This window comes from Crocodylus siamensis, chromosome 11 (genome assembly GCF_052110815.1).
Source record: "Crocodylus siamensis isolate JL-2025a chromosome 11, ASM5211081v1, whole genome shotgun sequence".
In the NCBI taxonomy this organism is placed as follows: Eukaryota; Metazoa; Chordata; order Crocodylia; family Crocodylidae; genus Crocodylus; species Crocodylus siamensis.
In genome coordinates this window covers 27523216-27540672 of record NC_143405.1, presented here as the reverse complement: position 1 = coordinate 27540672, position 17457 = coordinate 27523216, and the positions used below count along the sequence as shown (strand labels likewise).

The window sequence follows — 17457 nt, the reverse complement described above, 5'->3', positions numbered from 1 at the left end:
TCTGAGCTTATCCACATCCTTCTTGAAGCATGGTGCCCAGAACTGGACACAATACTCCAGCTGTGGTCTTACCAATGCTGAGTACAGGGGGAGAAGCGCCTGTCTGGATCTATTGGCAACACATCGGCTGAGGGGAGGGGAAGATGAGGGCGGGGGAAGCTGTGGACCACCAAACCAGGTGGCACCAACAAGGACAGCCCAGCCTGAAGAAAGAGAGCTTTGGGAACATGAAAGACAGGGTGTGGACAGCAATACAGCACAGGTAAGGAACGAGAAGGTAACAGACAAAGAGCCCTTTGGGACTTGGAGCGGGGGGGGCAGCAAAGGCACCAGTCGCAGGGCTCAGGTGCCTATATACTAATGCTAGGAGCATGGGGAACAAGCAGGATGAACTAGCGCTTCTGGTTGCACTAAACGCCTATGACTTAGTGGGGCTGACGGAAACCTGGTGGGATTCATCCCATGACTGGGTGGTACATAGAGGGATATAGATTGTACAGAAAGGACAGGGTGGGGAAAAAGGGGGGAGGGGTTGCGCTCTATGTTAAGGAGCAATATACATCAACCCTCATCAAGACAGAATCAAAGGATGAGGAAGTAGAAGGACTGTGGGTTAGGCTAAATGGGGGGCACGGAGAAAAGGATTTGGTGGTAGGGGTCTGCTACAGACCCCCACATCAAGGGGAAGAAATAGATTTGGGGCTCCTGAGGCAACTCTCGGAGACCATAAAAGCTAAAGAGGCGGTGGTCATGGGGGACCTAAACTACCCGGACATCTGTTGGGAGACACAGACAGCAAAGTCCCACCGCTCACGCAGGTTTCTAACCTGTGTACAGGACCTCCACCCGACGCAGGAGGTACATGGTCCCACTAGGGGGAATGCCTTACTGGATCTGGCATTGGCAACAGGGGATGACATAGTAGGGGACCTACAGATCGGTAGCCATCTGGGGGACAGTGATCACCTAAAAATACAATTCAACATAAGGCATCGAGTGGGTAAGGTAACTAGTAGGGTGAACGTGCTGGACTTTAGGAAAGCTGATTTCAGTGAACTCAGGCGATTAGTGAAGGATGCACTACAGAGTAGTAGTTTTGAAATGATGGGAGCCCAAGAAGGGTGGCTGTGCCTTAAGGAAACTATCCTTCGAGCACAAAGCGAGACGATCCCCGTGAGAGGTAAAAGATGGAAAGGGGCCAGGAGGCTTCCCTGGCTGACCAGAGAAATCCAGGGCAGACTAAGGGCCAAAAGGGGAGCACATAAAAAGTGGAAACAGGGAGAGATCACCAAAGAGGAATATACCTCTTCTGCTCGTGCTTGTAGGGAGGCAGTTAGACAGGCCAAAGCTACCATGGAGCTGAGGATGGCAACCCAAGTAAAAGACAATAAGAAATTGTTTTTTAGCTATATAGGGAGTAAAAGGAAGGCCCAGGGAGGAATAGGACCTCTGCTAAATGGGCAGAAACAATTGGTGACGGACAGAGGGGACAAGGCTGAACTCCTCAACGAGTTCTTCGCCTCAGTGTTCCTAAGCGAGAGGCATGACAAGTCTCTCACTGGGAGTGTAGGGAGGCAGCAGCAAGGCACCAGACTTCCATGCGTGGACCCTGAGGTGGTGCAGGGTCACTTGGAAGAACTGGATGCCTTTAAGTCGGCAGGCCCGGATGAGCTCCATCCGAGGGTACTGAAGGCACTGGCCGACATCATTGCAGAGCCACTGGCGGGAATATTTGAACGCTCGTGGCGCATGGGTCAAGTCCCAGAGGACTGGAAAAGGGCCAACGTGGTTCCCATTTTCAAGAAGGGGAGGAAGGAGGACCCGGGCAACTATAGGCCAGTTAGTCTCACCTCCATCCTTGGCAAAGTCTTTGAAAAAATTATCAAGGCTCACATTTGTGAGAGCCCGGCAGGGCAAGTTATGCTGAGGGGAAACCAGCATGGGTTCGTGGCAGGCAGATCGTGCCTGACCAATCTAGTCTCTTTTTATGACCAAGTTACAAAACGCCTCGATGCAGGAGGAGGGGTGGATGTCGTATACTTGGACTTCAGGAAGGCCTTTGATACGGTATCCCACCCCATACTGGTGAACAAGTTAAGGGGCTGTGACTTGGATGACTGCACAGTCTGGTGGGTGGAGAACTGGCTGGAGAGTCGCACCCAGAGAGTCGTGGTGGATGGGTCGGTTTCGACCTGGAAGGGTGTGGGCAGTGGGGTCCCGCAGGGCTCGGTCCTTGGACCGATACTCTTTAATGTCTTCATCAGCGACTTGGATGAGGGAGTGAAATGTACTCTGTCCAAGTTTGCAGATGACACTAAGCTATGGGGCGAAGTGGACATGCCAGAGGGCAGGGAGCAGCTGCAAGCAGACCTGGACAGGTTAGACAAGTGGGCAGAAAACAACAGAATGCAGTTCAACAAGGAGAAATGCAAAGTGCTGCATCTAGGGAGGAAAAATGTCCAGCACACCTACAGCCTAGGAAATGACCTGCTGGGTGGCACGGAAGTGGAAAGGGATCTTGGAGTCCTAGTGGACTCCAAGATGAACATGAGTCGGCAGTGTGACGAAACCATCAGAAAAGCCAATGGCACTTTATCGTGCATCAGCAGATGCATGACAAATAGGTCCAAGGAGGTGATACTTCCCCTCTATCGGGCGCTGGTCAGACCGCAGCTGGAGTACTGCGTGCAATTCTGGGCGCCGCACTTCACGAAGGATGCGGATAATCTGGAGAGGGTCCAGAGAAGGGCCACTCGTATGGTTAAGGGCCTGCAGGCCAAGCCCTATGAGGAGAGACTAGAGAAACTGGACCTTTTCAGCCTCCGCAAGAGAAGGTTGAGAGGCGACCTGGTGGCTGCCTATAAGTTCATCAGGGGGGCACAGAAGGGAATTGGTGAGTATTTATTCACCAAGGCCCCCCCGGGGGTTACAAGAAATAATGGCCACAAGCTAGAAGAGAGCAGATTTAGATTGGATATTAGGAGGAACTTCTTCACAGTTCGAGTGGCCAAGGTCTGGAACGGGCTCCCAAGGGAGGTGGTGCTCTCCCCTACCCTGGGGGTCTTCAAGCGAAGGCTGGATGTGTATCTAGCTGGGGTAATGTAGGCCCAGCACTCTTTCCTGCTTATGCAGGGGGTCGGACTCGATGATCTGTTGAGGTCCCTTCCGACCCTAGCATCTATGAATCTATGTGCTCTGTTGGCGACTTCATCACACTGATGGTTCATTATTCATCCTCCATTCAGTTGTCACTCTCAGATCCCTTTCACATGCAGTGCCAGCCAGTGGACCACTACCAATCATATAGATACGGTGAAGGTTCTTCCTACTCAGATGAAGGACCTGGCATTTGTCTCTATTGAACCTCATCTGACTGCAATCAGCCCATAGGACCAGCCTGTCAAGGTCATCCTGGATCTTTGCCATCTTCAGATGTGCCCACAAATCCCCACAGCTTGGTGTCATTTGCAAACTTAATTGTTGCGCTTTCCACTCCCTCATCCAGGTCATTGATAAACATGTTAAAGAGCAAGGGCCCAAGCACTGATCCCTGGGGGACACCACTGGAGACGGCCCTCCAGGATAAGGACACCCCATCAACTACAACTCGCTGGGATCAGCTGCTGATTGTTGGTTACTGCACAGTAAATGTGCACATGTAGATGTGCCCAGGATTGTCATTATGAAATGTGTGAACTTTATCAAATCTAGAGGCCTCAAATCACCAGCAGTTTAAAGCCTTTTGAAGCTGAATTTTGACACGTCAAATATTTTACAGCACAGCTAAAGCATAGATGCCACCCTGAAACACTTTTTCTTTTGAGTAAATATACTTCTGAATAAAAAAAGATTTTCCTCAGCTGACTGATACTGAGTGGCCACATGATTTAGCATTCTCGGTGGACATGACTGGTCTTCTTAAACAACTGAATTTGAAGTTTCAATGCCACAAGACGTTTGCTTTGACTACTTTGATAGTGTTAAGTCCTCTGAAAGAAAATTAAAACCATTGCAGAAGCAACTGATGAAAGGCAAATGTTGCACTTTTTGCACTATACAAAGTGCTTTTGGGTGAAAGAACTCAGGGCACTGGAAGTTCTGTGTTTTGGAAAATATTTCCAAACTATTCAGTGGCTGTTGGCAGAATTCAGCTGGCAATTCTTGGATTTTAAAATCTCACAAGCGAGCACTGACTTTTCCAAAAACCATTTACACAGGAGTCAAAGTGCTCTTATAGATATGCAGTTAGAACTGACAGACTTACAAGAACATGAATAAGCAAAGGCATCTTACTGCAAACTTAGCCTTGTTGAAATTTACAAAGGTCCATCTCCTGAAACTTACCCTAGAATGTGTAAATCTGGATAATACCTGGCTTTTCTATTCAGAAGCATGTACATCTGTTAGAAAATCTTTTTACAATGACTATAGACAAGTTTAAATTACAATCCAGGCCGACAAAATATCATCTTCGTGTGGTTCTCCATTTTGAAATGCCAAGCACTGAACCAGAATTGCAACACATAGTATCTGTGAAGACAGCTGCATAAAGTCTCAATCAAAAAAACAGGTACCGGATTTTTTCACCTTTTTGGGGTATAATGTATTTAGATATCCTGAAAACTGATCTTTTATATCCACTCTTTTCTTTCCATTTTTAAGCCAATTTCTAATCCAGAAGTGGACATTCCCAGTAACTAGCTAACTTTGTTAAGAGCCTCCAAAAGGGAACCTTGTCCAATGCTTTTTGGAAATCCAAATACATGAATATACCCAATCCACCTGCTTACTGACACATTCAAAGAACTTTAGTAGGCTGGTGAGGCCTTTGGCAAAGTCAAACCAAACCAAACCATGTGGATTTCTCCCCAGCAAGTTAAGTTTATCCATGTGCTGAACAACTCTTTTCATTATTGTTTTTCTATCAGCAGCAGCAGCAGCAATCCCTCACAGTCGAGGATGATTGTCTTTCATGATTGCTTTAATCTGTGGGTCCAAAAACACCTGACAAGGCCAATCCAGGATCAACAGACTCTATATGTCCACGTGTATTAGATCCAGGAGCAGTTTACTTATAAGTAAGTTACTCACGAGTAAACGCTCCCAGGCAGGCATCACATATGCAGGTAAGTGGAAGCAGATCTGCTGCTAATGGTAGCAAACTGCTCCCACTTCCTGTGGATCTGAAATGGGCCCAGACAGCTGTCTCCTGGCTGGGGCTAAGACATTGCTGCCTGATGCCAGAACGGAGACAACGTGCCCCTGCCCTAGCAGCAGGGAGGTCCTGGCTCTAGCTCCCTGATTGGGACAGGAGACTTGGAAAGAGCTGCAGGAGAAGGACAGGCCCCAGCCCCTTGCTCCAATCCACTGGTGGGGCAGCCAGCAGAGAGACCCTGGCTGGGCAGGGATTTCCCACCCAGCTGAGGGCCCACTACTAGCTGTTTCACCAGCAAATGGGGCAGGGGGCTGGGACCTGCCCCTCGGCTGCAGCTCTTTCCAAACCCCGAATCTCAATCACCCAATCAAGGCATGCCCTCACTCAGTGATTGTGGGGCAGGTGCTGGAGAGCCTGTTCCCTGCTTAGCTCTGTGATCATGGAGCTGAGTGGGGAACAGGCTCCCCAGTCCCCACCAGCAGGGAGCTCCCAGAGCCAGCTCTGCAACCATGGAGCTGGAACTGAGAGATAAGGATTTCCTAGCCCCCCACTCTGTGATAATGATGGTGAAGTGGGGGTGGGAACTTTAGGATCACCCAACCCCCGTGCTCCCCAATCACAATCTTGAAGCAGGGGGGCTTGGAGTTCCCTGCTGCCAGGGCAGGGGTACATAGTTCCCACCCAGGCTCTGGTGGCAGAGCCTCTCCCTGCAGCAGGCAGCTCCCAGGGGCAGGGATCAATCTCCTGCCCCCTGATGGTTGGCTGGAGTGGGAGCACATTTGCTCCAGGTGAGGTATCTAACATGAGTGCTCCTGCGCTGTAACTAATCACAAGTAAATCTGCTACTTGCATTTGCAGGTAGGAAATTTACTTACAATTAATTAAGTTACCACACAGTGTGTGCATGTGTAGACACACATGCTTATTGCACAGTAAACTGCACTACTGCACAGTAAAGAGCCTCATGTAGATGAACCCTTTCTGTTGCAACTTGGGCATGCGCTTCAGTATAGGGTGGGTGGCTCTGGATTCTCAATTTGGTCTGCGACATGCTGTTTCTTCCACTCCTGCTTTTCTGAATGCTTGCTGTTGTCATAAGGTTTCAAGGTACTGAGAGATCTTTCCAGCAGACTCTTCCTCCATCTGGGGCCGTCCTGAGTGATTGCCTCACATAAGTTGATGTCAATGTTACATTTTTTCCAGTTAACCTTGAGGACAGTCTTGAAGGCCTTTCTCTGTCCTCCTCTTCAGCATGCACCTTAACTGAGCTGGGAGAATAAAACTTGCTTTGAGAATCTGGAGTCAGACATCCAGATGACACTGTTAGCCCAGTGTAGTTTGTTGGATTATCATTACCTCGATGCTAATGGTGTTTGCTTGCGAGAGGATGCAAATGTTAGTGTGTCTTTCTGCTGGATTTGAAGGATTTTCCAGACATAATTGATGGTACCTCTAAAGCAGCAGTCACCACCTGGTCAACTGGGGAGCCTGTGACAGTTGATCTCAGTCTGAGGGGGCTTAGCCCCCTCAGACTGAGATTGATTCTCAGAGGCTCTGCAATTGGGAGCGGCAGGACACACATGGGGAATGGGCCATGCCCCCTGCCCACTGGGGCTGGGCTGGGGGAGTGGGCTAAACCCCTCCATGCCCCCCTGCCACCAAGTTGGACCCTGGCTGAGCTGAGCCGGGGGAAGGTCGGAGCCCAGCGGCTCATCCAGGTGCATTGGGGGGGGGGAGGCCCTCGGGCTCTTGCCACTGAGCACACCCTGGCAGAGGCCTGGGGAGCACATGCCCCCCCGATCTGGGCAAAGGGTGAGGTGGCTGCCCCAAGATCCTAATCAGCAGGGAAGTAAAAGCCGGAATTTTAAACTCTGCGCCCATTTTTGGCACCAAGTTTAAAACTGGCTTTCACATTTGCTTCCCTGGGAGCTGGATGCATGGCCCCTCCACCAAGCGGGGCTGAGGGGTGGGCAGGGCAGGTCTGGGGTCAGGCCGGGAGAGCCATGCTACACCTGGGGGAGGGGGCAGGCCAGGTTGGGGGGAAGGTGGCCAAGCCAGGTTGCGATAGCCGTGCCCCACCTGGCGGTTTGCACTTTTAATGCATTGTTGGATTTCTTTGTCCATGTCATCCTTTTGCAAGAGGCTTTCTGAGATACAGGAAATACTCAACGTTCTCCAGAGTTGCACCATAAATCTGAATTATTGAAGCTAGAGACTGCACATTAAGAGCTTGTTGATGGGGAATATTAGTCTTCTGAATGTTAAGCATCAGTCCCATTTTCTTGGATGCCTTAGTAAAGACGATGACATCTCCTTGAAGGTCTGCTTTTGACTAAGCACACACTACTTATTGTTTTTACAAGTTTTCCAGGAACAGAAGTTAGACTCACTGGCCTGCAGTTCCTTGCTTTCCCCTCTAGTCTTTTTTAAATATGGGGGCCACAACCAAACTGCCTTGTCAAAGCTGAACCCTAAACCTAAACTCAAACCCAAACCATGAGGGTCCTGTGTTTGGGCCCATATGTGAGGACCCTGGCACAAAGCTTTCTATCTCGCAAATGCCTAATCAAGAACAGAGCCCTATATTAATATATCTGCGTGAAGGCTTTGACAAATTAACTACAGACATAATGAAAGGGCTCTTCTACCCTCAGTGGTAGCAAAGAAGCACAATCAGGCAGGGGTATACTCTGTTTGAGTAGGGCAGCTGATGAATTAGGGACTTCACATGCCCTTCTCCCAGAAACTTCTGAGAAGTGTTCGACATGATGCTCCCAGAGAGTGATCCCCTATGAGCAGAAATATACAGAGACCTTCTAAAAAGAACCACATTGCCTGTAAAATCACAAAGGGTAGAATCATTAACATAACACACTATCTAACCAATTCCGAAAATTACTATCTGATCATTACTGTGAAGGCATCTGAATTTCTCTGCCCGTGTCCACTAGGAATAAACAACTGCAACAAGCTTGCTCCATCAAGAGCTGCATTTTTAACACACCAATTCAAGAAACATTGGAAGAATTCTGTTGGAACAAATTTATTTATGAGCTGGAACTAGCAGAACCCACCCCAACCAGTATTACCAGGTAACTACCGTATTTGTACAGAAAATCTGACCTTTGTCCAATGAACAGAAAAATATTTCATTGGCTAAAATGTATAATTTGTTTAAGAAAATCCAGCGATACCTGCACTCAAAAACTTCCACTAATATGCAAAATTGATCAAACATGAATCTCAAATTTTTTGCCATGCCTTGTATGAGCAGACTTACTGGAAAGTGTGTTATGCATCCAATTGTGCTCGCAAAGGTACTTAAACATGCAGCAATGGACAGCAATTCTAGATGAATATTTGATAGAGGTATTCAAGTTCAAAAATTTCTCGGCGAGTGCTATGGTCAAAACATTTGCTACTTAAAGCAAATACAACTACATATTAAGAATAAAAAATGGATTTGCGTGTACAATCATTTTTAAGAAAGATACCTGAGGTTCCAATAGATTTCCATTTTTTCAAATCTGGCAACAATGATTTTCACTCATGAGAATATGCCTACTTTATCTTGTAAATGCGCTCTAAGGAGTATAGGAGGGTACTTTGCTAATAGTTATGCATACACAGATCTCCGTGTCATTTGAATTAATACACTATATTTAACTGCTACAAAAATATGTACCTACCTGCTTTCCATCCACTTCGATATCTGCTACATAATTTTCAAACACTGTAGGAACATAAACTTCAGGGAACTGGTCTTTGCTAAATACGATCAGCAAACAGGTCTTTCCACAGGCTCCATCACCAACTATAACCAGCTTTTTTCGAATGGCTGCCATTACTGGAAAAACAAACAAACAAACAAAAATCGGGATTAAATATTTCTGTTCTACTATAAATTATTTCAGAGAGATGTTATCAACTGCCAATCATTATGCTCCCAACAAGGACTTTGCTCTTGGCCACACTTCATTACAGCTGCTGAACACGCATGGGGATCAGCTTTGGCCAATTCACCATTTTTCCAAGAAGTGTCCTTAAGGATACATTGTGTTCATGTGGCAAAGAACAATGCAGACTGGGGAAGGGGAAAATAGCCTAAGATGTAAAACAGCTATCAAGCACACAAGTAAAAGCACAACAGAGTACAAATTAACACATTTTGAACTTAAAAAGTGACGAGAAAATTGAGGGGGCAAAAGTACTGAAAGCTTGCTGTATATGGATGTAAAAGAACATACGTAACTATAATTTGTAAGGGAAACAGGGTAAAAAGGTAGAAAGAAGACACCAATAGTTTGAGGCAGTAACAGACTTAGTATTTCTTTGTGTGTCTTGTATACCAGGTAGAAACTGCAAAAGTTACCAATTGAACAAGTAGTATTCTAAATCGTTATTTCAACTCTGGTATCTTTCCCTGAGAGTTCCTCCAAAGAAATAGGCAGCTAAACTGATGACCAGAGATGTATTCCTGCCATGCTAAACCATTAAAAGGTATTATAAAGGTATAAAGATGTCAGAGGCTTTCCACTTCTTCCTGATACTCAAACTTCAGAGGAAGAAGAGGATTTTAAGTAAACGGAACAAGAAAGTGCTACTGTAATGAACTAAGAAGTACTGTATTCACATACAGTACTACTAATGTAAAGTTCACAGGGCTACCATAATGTTCCTGAAACAGCACACTCCAACCACATTCCATGAGCTCTTGAAATGCATCATCTTTCCACTGAAACCTGATAAATTGGATGCCAGCCCCTCATAAAAATCTGTCACCTGCTCAGGGATCGTATTGAAGAAGCCTGAAGTGAAGTCAGTTCTTAGAGATTCAAAAAGCAGTGAAACCAAAAGAGAAGCCAGCTGCAAAACACAAAGCAGAAGAGAGCTCACAAAACCAAAACATTACTTCACTGGACAATGGTCATTACAGCAACCACTGTTAACCACACTTAAGGCGGACCCTGAAGACATCTGAAAGGAGAGAGGAAGCAATATAGCCACCAGTGAACTAGGATTTTAATTTACATGCCATAGTGTTTAATGAAATGCTAGGAAAGAAGTCATGGGAACTGGGATTTCTTTCACTCACTTGTTCCAATACGTATTAGAACAGAAAAAAGAAGCAATTTAAGAGAAGAAACATCTATGTGCACTGGCCAGGACATAGTTGGAGTACTGTGTCCAGTTCTGGGCGCCGCACTTCAAGAGGGATGCGGACAGCATGGAGAGGGTCCAGAGGAGGGCCACTCACATGATCAGGGGACAGCAGGGCAGGCCCTATGAGGAGAGGCTACGGGACCTGAACCTGTTCAGCCTCCACAAGAGAAGGCTGAGGGGGGATCTTGTGGCCTGCTATAAACTAGTCAGGGGGGATCAGCAGGCATTGGGGGAGTCACTGTTCCCCCGAGCACTGCCAGGAGTGACTAGAAATAACGGTCACAAGCTGGCAGAGGGTAGATTTAGGTTAGATATCAGGAGGCGCTACTTCATGGTCAGGGCGGCTAGGGTCTGGAACCAGCTTCCAAGAGAAGTGGTGCTGACTCCTACCCTGGGGGTCTTTAAAGAGGAGGTTAGACGAACATCTTGCTGGGATCGTTTGACCCCAGTACTCTTTCCTGCCATGGCAGGGGGTCGGACTAGATGATCTGCTCAGGTCCCTTCCGAGCCTAGAAACTATGAAACTACCTGTTTACACTCAGATGTATGCAGTTTATTTTGTTGAGGCAGTCAAATTCAGAACTCAGGAAGAAGACATGGCACTTGCTAGCTATGATCAGGTGGAATAGAAATAACAAACTCAAAATGTGCAGACCAACAGGTAAGCAGGATTAGGAAAATAAAAGAGAGGGCTCTCAAACTTCAAAGGACGAAGAGGATTTTAGGTAAAGAGAGCATACTGGTCATGTGACTGCAGAAGCTCCTGTACATTTAGCCAGTGCAAATGGATACTGCTTTTGCTGGATCTGAGCACAATGAATAGACATTTTTAAGAGGTAAATGTTATTAGGAAACTGCTGTTTTTAAACAGTTAAATGTATTCTACTTGTTTGGATTGTAGTCAATAAAAAATAAATGTAATCAGTTCATAATGGACTGCACCGTAGTGATCACAAATTTTTAATCTCAGTAATCGTTTCTTTTGGTGAATTAGGAGACAAAGAGCACAGGATTAATTAAACTTGGATAACATTAGAAATTCTCTGGTTGTTTTTCTACTAGGAGCATAAAATATCCAGTATGTCTGATTGAGTGCGTTTCCCATGGTAATAATGTTCTTTCTATAAAGACACTCAAGAACCAGGGTGGATAAAAATGTTATTTAAAAATAAATAACAACAACAACAGCAACAATAATAATATCACAAATTTTAAATTGGATTTTTGATTTTTTTATTTAAATTATAATTAAAGTATTTCTTCTTAAGGAAAAAAAGCTTAAAATGAAAATTGAATTTAATACAGCCCAGGCTAAGGTATAATCTAATATAATCTATTAAAATAATTTAAATAAAATCTATGTTGAGACAACAAGGCTCTACTAAAAACTCTGGAAGTAAAGGTTGCTTTTCTTCTTTAGTAGAATAAGGGGGGAAATATCTAACTTTGGAGGTCAAATTTTAAAAATATGGCACAATGTTTCATGTGTTAGGGATGATGGATGTCCCACTCCATCTGTACAAGGGATGCATGGTCTATGCTACTGGATGCAGATAATCAGCAAAGTCATCACAGGCACTGGAACCTGGCCTCTGACTCAAAAAGACACCATCATGTGTAAGTATTCATTGATCACGATTATCCAGAGCCCACTAAAAAATGCCTGTTTTAGACTCATCCTTCATTAGGTAGTAAAGAAAGATGTATTTTCTTTGGTTGATAGAACAATTAGAGAGAGAAAGAAATCAGTTATTTACATCAACCTGAAATAGGTAACTTAAATGTCCAGACCAACAAGTAAGGAGGATTGGGAAAAAGGAAGAGTAGGTTTCAGGTTTGCTTCATTATTTTCTAAGTTTCTTCTCGTCTTTGCTGCATTTACAGCATTATCCGAGACAAGGATACACACAGTTCATACTTCTAATACTCTAACAGTTAATATTAGTGTTTATTAATTAGTTAGCTGTAAACATGCAGTTTTGTTTTTTAAAAAAAGTTCCTGTATCCAAAACATTAAGTTTCGTTTAATAAATCTGAAGTGCTTATTTGGGCATTTAATTACGTTTAAGTTGCTATCTTAACTCAGATCGATACAAATATGAGCTAAAAGTTAATCTAGGTGAATAAGAAATATAGTCTACTAAAATGGAGAATTTCTAACAATCTAAATATGTTATGCTATACAGTCCTTACATACACAATCCAGTTTTTGTACCTAGGAAACGCATGCACCAAAATCTACTGTTAAAACTGTATTTAGTTGTAAATAAACATGCTTTAATTGTTATATTGAGCTTCCAGCTTGTTGATTTAAATCATTATTTAAATCAGTCATTTCAAATAGACTTGATTGAAATCAATCCATCTTGCAAGGAACTGTTGATTCTCTTCTCAAATCTGATGGCTTTAGGTAGTAAATAAATCATTAGATTTACCAGTTTCTCATGAACCACACCTGTCTGTCTCTCCCTTTGCCCTTTGTGTCCTTCCTAAATAGGGCTGCATGAATTTAATGCACTATTCCAGTCATATTTTCCTACCAGGTTTCAGGAATATGAACTAGGCCAAATTTCTCATAAATGAGCATTTCTAATGTTGCTTGTCAATTACACAGTCCCTCAATATTGGTCTAAAAGGCAATTAGAGAAATTCTGTGTTTTATATAACTTAATGCATTATATTCCTGATACTATGCATAATGTACATTTGAACATGCATGTTTACCCTCTTGATAAGTATCCACCTGTTAATTTAATGCCCTCCTTATTAATCTTTTTAGCCAAACAGAGTAACAGAATAAATGGTGTGTGATCTGCCTCAAGGCTAACTCAAAATAGGATGCAAAGGTTTTAATAACTTTTTTTTTTTTTTTTTAAACATTTCTCCAAAAATACTTGTCTTCAGAAAAAAAATGATCCATTTCCTTCTGTTGTCTTCCAAGGCTACATTACTACAGTAAACTCTCTCGTAACCGGCATCTTACAAGCCGGCATGCTCAATTAACTGGCATGCCGGCTTGTAAGATAAAGTGAAACTGGAAGTGCCCACTGTGGCACTTTTGGTTTTTCCAAGACCCCGTGGGCCGGGACAAAGCAACCTGCATTGCCGAGTCCCCACGGCCTGGGGGCATAAGAGGCTGCACAGGGCTGTGCGGGGCCCACCTCCCTGTGAGGGGTGGCGATGCAGCAGGAGAAGCAACAGCCAGGGCTGCTCAACTAACCGGCATATTTTGTTATCCGGCATCCCCCCATTCCCAGAGGATGCTGGATAACAGAGCTTTTACTGTACTAGGATAAAGTGTAGAAAATGGAACAGCTGATGTTTTGGCATCCTAATGGAGATGAGGCGCACTGTAGTTTTAACATGTTAGCTCAAAGGTGAACCCTAACAAAGAGCCTAAGCACCAATGTAACCAACTAATATGTTAAAACAGCTTGCCCTATCTATATTACAGTACAGAACATAGTATTAACTTATTTTAGTCATTTAGATGCCCAGAAAGAACCATCTTAGTTCTCCCTTAGACCCTGTATACCTTTATTTTATTAAACACTTTTCTTTTGCCCTGTGGGAACTTAAGGATCTCAGATATTTTAGCTTTGGAGCTTGCTAAAAAATCACAGCTCATTAGGGTATTAACAACAAGAGACTGAACAGAGAACTGAATAATAAGCTATATCTTTCTCTGCATCAGGATAGTTTATTGAAGCAGAGCCATCTGTCTGCTGCTTGGAACTTCAGATTGTACTTGTCATCCACAACAAGAGGTAAAGTCCCTTTCAGGAGCACAACTGGATGCATGCCTTGAACTGGGGCCGCACAGAACCAGTGCAGGTGGAAATTCAAGAGGCCAGGGTCTCAGAGTGGGAGGTACACAGCTCCCCCTCTGTTCTAGAAGCCATGTCTAAGCTGGCTTTGGTGTGAGGGAGCATTCTTCTAGACCAGACAAAGCCACAGTGGTCCCAAGCAAGCACTCCTTTGTGATAACTGTGAAAGGTGTTGCCTCAAGCTAAGGAAATATTACTGAATCCCTTCCATGAAAATGAGTTATCTGATCTATACTGTGCAGTAATAGCTTTGGTGCAAGTTTCCTCTCAATTTTTGAAGCTGCCAAGCTAGCTGGTTTTAAAATAAACATATTTAATTGCAGAGGTGGGGTAAGAAAATGAAAGTACAAGCAACAAGAGGCCATTACTAGGCTGCAGTTCACTCGAGTTCCACAGTTGTTATAGGCAGATGGTTTCAAACCCCACATTCAAACCGAATGTGTTCTTGTGGGAAGAACAAGATAGATCAGCATTTCTCAACCCATGGGTCATGACCCAGAAGTGGATTACAAAAATATTTCAAAGGGTAGTGAGCAAGTGCAGGGGAAGGATGTGCTTGTGTTACTTCACAAAGAATAAGGGCCAGAATCAGATAAAATACCTCTGCTTTACCCTGTTCACTGCTTCATTTGATCTGTGCCGCCGCTGCCCTCCCCAAATGCAGCCTGGCCCAACCCCCCACCAGGAAGAGCTCAGCACCACACTGGCCCCAGCCCACAGCACCAGCCTGCCTTTGACCTGTGTGCAGATCCAGGGGCACATCCCCCCCACCCCCAATGCCCTCCCAGTACGCGCACAGCGGCTAGAGCCACCACCCACTCCCTGCATCCCCGGACGAGTCGCTCGCGGCTGTCCCATGCCCCGCCCCAGTCCAACCCCCACCCCCCCTCACTGTTGGGGACTCAGTAGGAACACACACAATACCACGATAAACAGAACAATAAATCTAACAGCATAAAGCCCTGCACAGTAAAAGAACCTAAATATGCTAGCAGCGTGAGAAATGGAAAAGATAGTTTGTTCATTTTAAATGTAAATCACCAAAATGTTACTTTTTGGCTGAAAAGGCATTTAACTTTGCTCTTTGGCACCTTATTCAGTTCCAAAGTGGTCAGTGTTTCTGGCCTGCCTCAGAGGCAATTTCCAAGATCGTGTTAAAACTGAGGACAACTTTTGGACAAGCCTAAAGTGACACAAGCAAATTTTACCATGCTTTATCCAGAGTTTAAGTTGAGGCCTCTAAGTCACAGCAGTTTTGCCACATTTGTTTCACTACAAGTTGTTAAAGTCTAGCCGTTGCTGTACAGTCCAGGGCAGCAGCTCCCCCCTCCCCTTTTGAAACCTCTCCAAATGAATGTTGGCATATGATTTTGCTCAAAATAAGAGTTTGCTCTGAGTTTTATGCTCTGCTGTGGACAGATCCAGGGCTGCTATCTGCAGCCCAGCTCATTCCTCTGCTCCATCCATGCTCCTGGAACTGAAGGGAGGGGATGCAGCAGCTGACGAATCCAACTGCTGACATGAAAGTCCCTGAAGAAACAACTACAATAAACCTAATCTCACCCCCTCAGGTACAGATATGGAGGACTTAGGCATAGTGGGATCCTACCCTGCCGCCCTCACACCTAGACCTATCCTCAGCACCTCTAGCATTTACTGTTATCCCATTCTACCTCCTGCAGGAACAGCTGCCTTATTCAATGGTGTAGATCTCCAATCTGCCTCACTGAGGAACCCCTGCCAGTACAGAGCACTGTGCACCAGCTGCTCCCAGCTGGGCCTGGCCTACCCTGCTCTGGACCCACCCTGACCAGAGCAGAGCAGCTCTGGGCTGCCTCAAACTCCCTCTGGACTCGCCCGCTCACAATGAGTGGTGGAAGCCAGGTAAAAGGTGTTGCTGGGTACAGGGGAAAAGCATCTGCCTTCCCCTCTCCACTGCTGGAACCTTCTTGCTATAGTTGCCTGGAGCCCATGCCCAGGCTGCCCTGTAGCTCCTCTCTACTGTCATCACCACCACCTCCGGGCCTCCCAGCAGGACAGAGGTTGCAGAGGAGAGGAGCTGCAGGGCAGCCCAGGCATGGCCTCTGGGCAGCTGCAGCAAGAATAGCTCAGCAGCAGCAAGGGGTAGTGGCCACTTTCCCTCCCGCACCCAGCAGTAGTTTCTGACTGGCCACTGCTGCCTCCATTCATCGTGGGTGGGCCAATCCAGAAGGGGAGCAGGGCAGGCTGCAGTGGTATTCAGAAATGTGGACCAGCCTGTGGCAGCTCCCCAAAACTGCATTCCCTTAAGATAAAAGCTATATGACTGCTAAAGAAGAGGATGATAAAAGACGGCTATTAACAGTGAAACTGACAACAACCAACTCCTCCTGGGAATAGCCAGCTTAACATAGTGCAAGATATCCTTTAATCACACAGATCTATGGGTCTGATTAAATGAATAACACTATCTGCCATCTCTCTCACACACACACACACACACACACACACACACACACACACCCTACCCCCCCCCGGCTGCCTCCATTAACTGCAAGTGTTTTAAGAAGAAGAGACTGCATTCAGATTGGTATTGTCACAAATACCTACACAGGTATACTTAAAACCGCCCCCCAAAAACATGATATTCTCATTTAGAACTTCATAACATATTTCCTATACTTGCTGTATAACTTCTCTTCATTTGCCTCCTTCCAAACAGTCAAATATTACCAGGGTTTTGAAAGGGAGGGGAGAAGCACAGATGATGTTGTACATCATCACTTCTAAACAGAATGCATACTTTTATCAAGTTAAAAAGAAACTAAAGACTTTACTAATAAGTAGGGATCTGGGACTTTTTATTGTCCTGGATTTGTGTAGCCAGATGGAGTTCAGTTACAGCCTTGGCTTTTCTAGTTCACTCCCTGCAGGTGCAGACCAGTGCACTATATGCCTTCTTAGTGGTGTTTCCTGTTTTCCATCCATTATATGCCTCTCTTTTTAAACACAAGAAGTCCATGAGTTCCCTGTCAAACCAAAGGGGTTGTTGAGCCCTTTTACCACCTTTCCTACAGGTGGGAATGGACTTCCCTTGTGGTTCTAGGCTCGCTTCCTTAAGGACCGACCACTCATCATGAACTCAGCCCCCTGTGAAATCATGGCCTCTCAGGGCCTCAAGAACAAGCCTCCTGAACTTATGAAAGTCAGCTTTCCTGAAGTCAAGGACTACTGCATTGCTGACTGACTTGCCTGCTTTGTGATGGATAGGGAAAGTGATCAACTCATGGTCACTGTCACCCAGCTTCCCTTTGATTCCTAGGTCACTGATTA

The 17457-nt window shown here is 45.3% G+C and overlaps 1 protein-coding gene across 2 annotated transcripts in view; it reads right to left on the bottom strand.

Moving 5' to 3' along the window:
- RHOA (ras homolog family member A) overlaps positions 1–17457 on the bottom strand; it is an 84140-nt gene that overhangs the window by 47621 nt on the left and 19062 nt on the right. For both annotated transcript variants that reach the window (XM_090021164.1, XM_090021163.1), the window contains exon 2: positions 8845–9002. In XM_090021164.1, the coding sequence (XP_089877290.1) occupies positions 8845–9000 (156 nt within the window). In that variant the 5' untranslated portion in view covers positions 9001–9002. The remainder of the gene's footprint in view (positions 1–8844; positions 9003–17457) is intronic.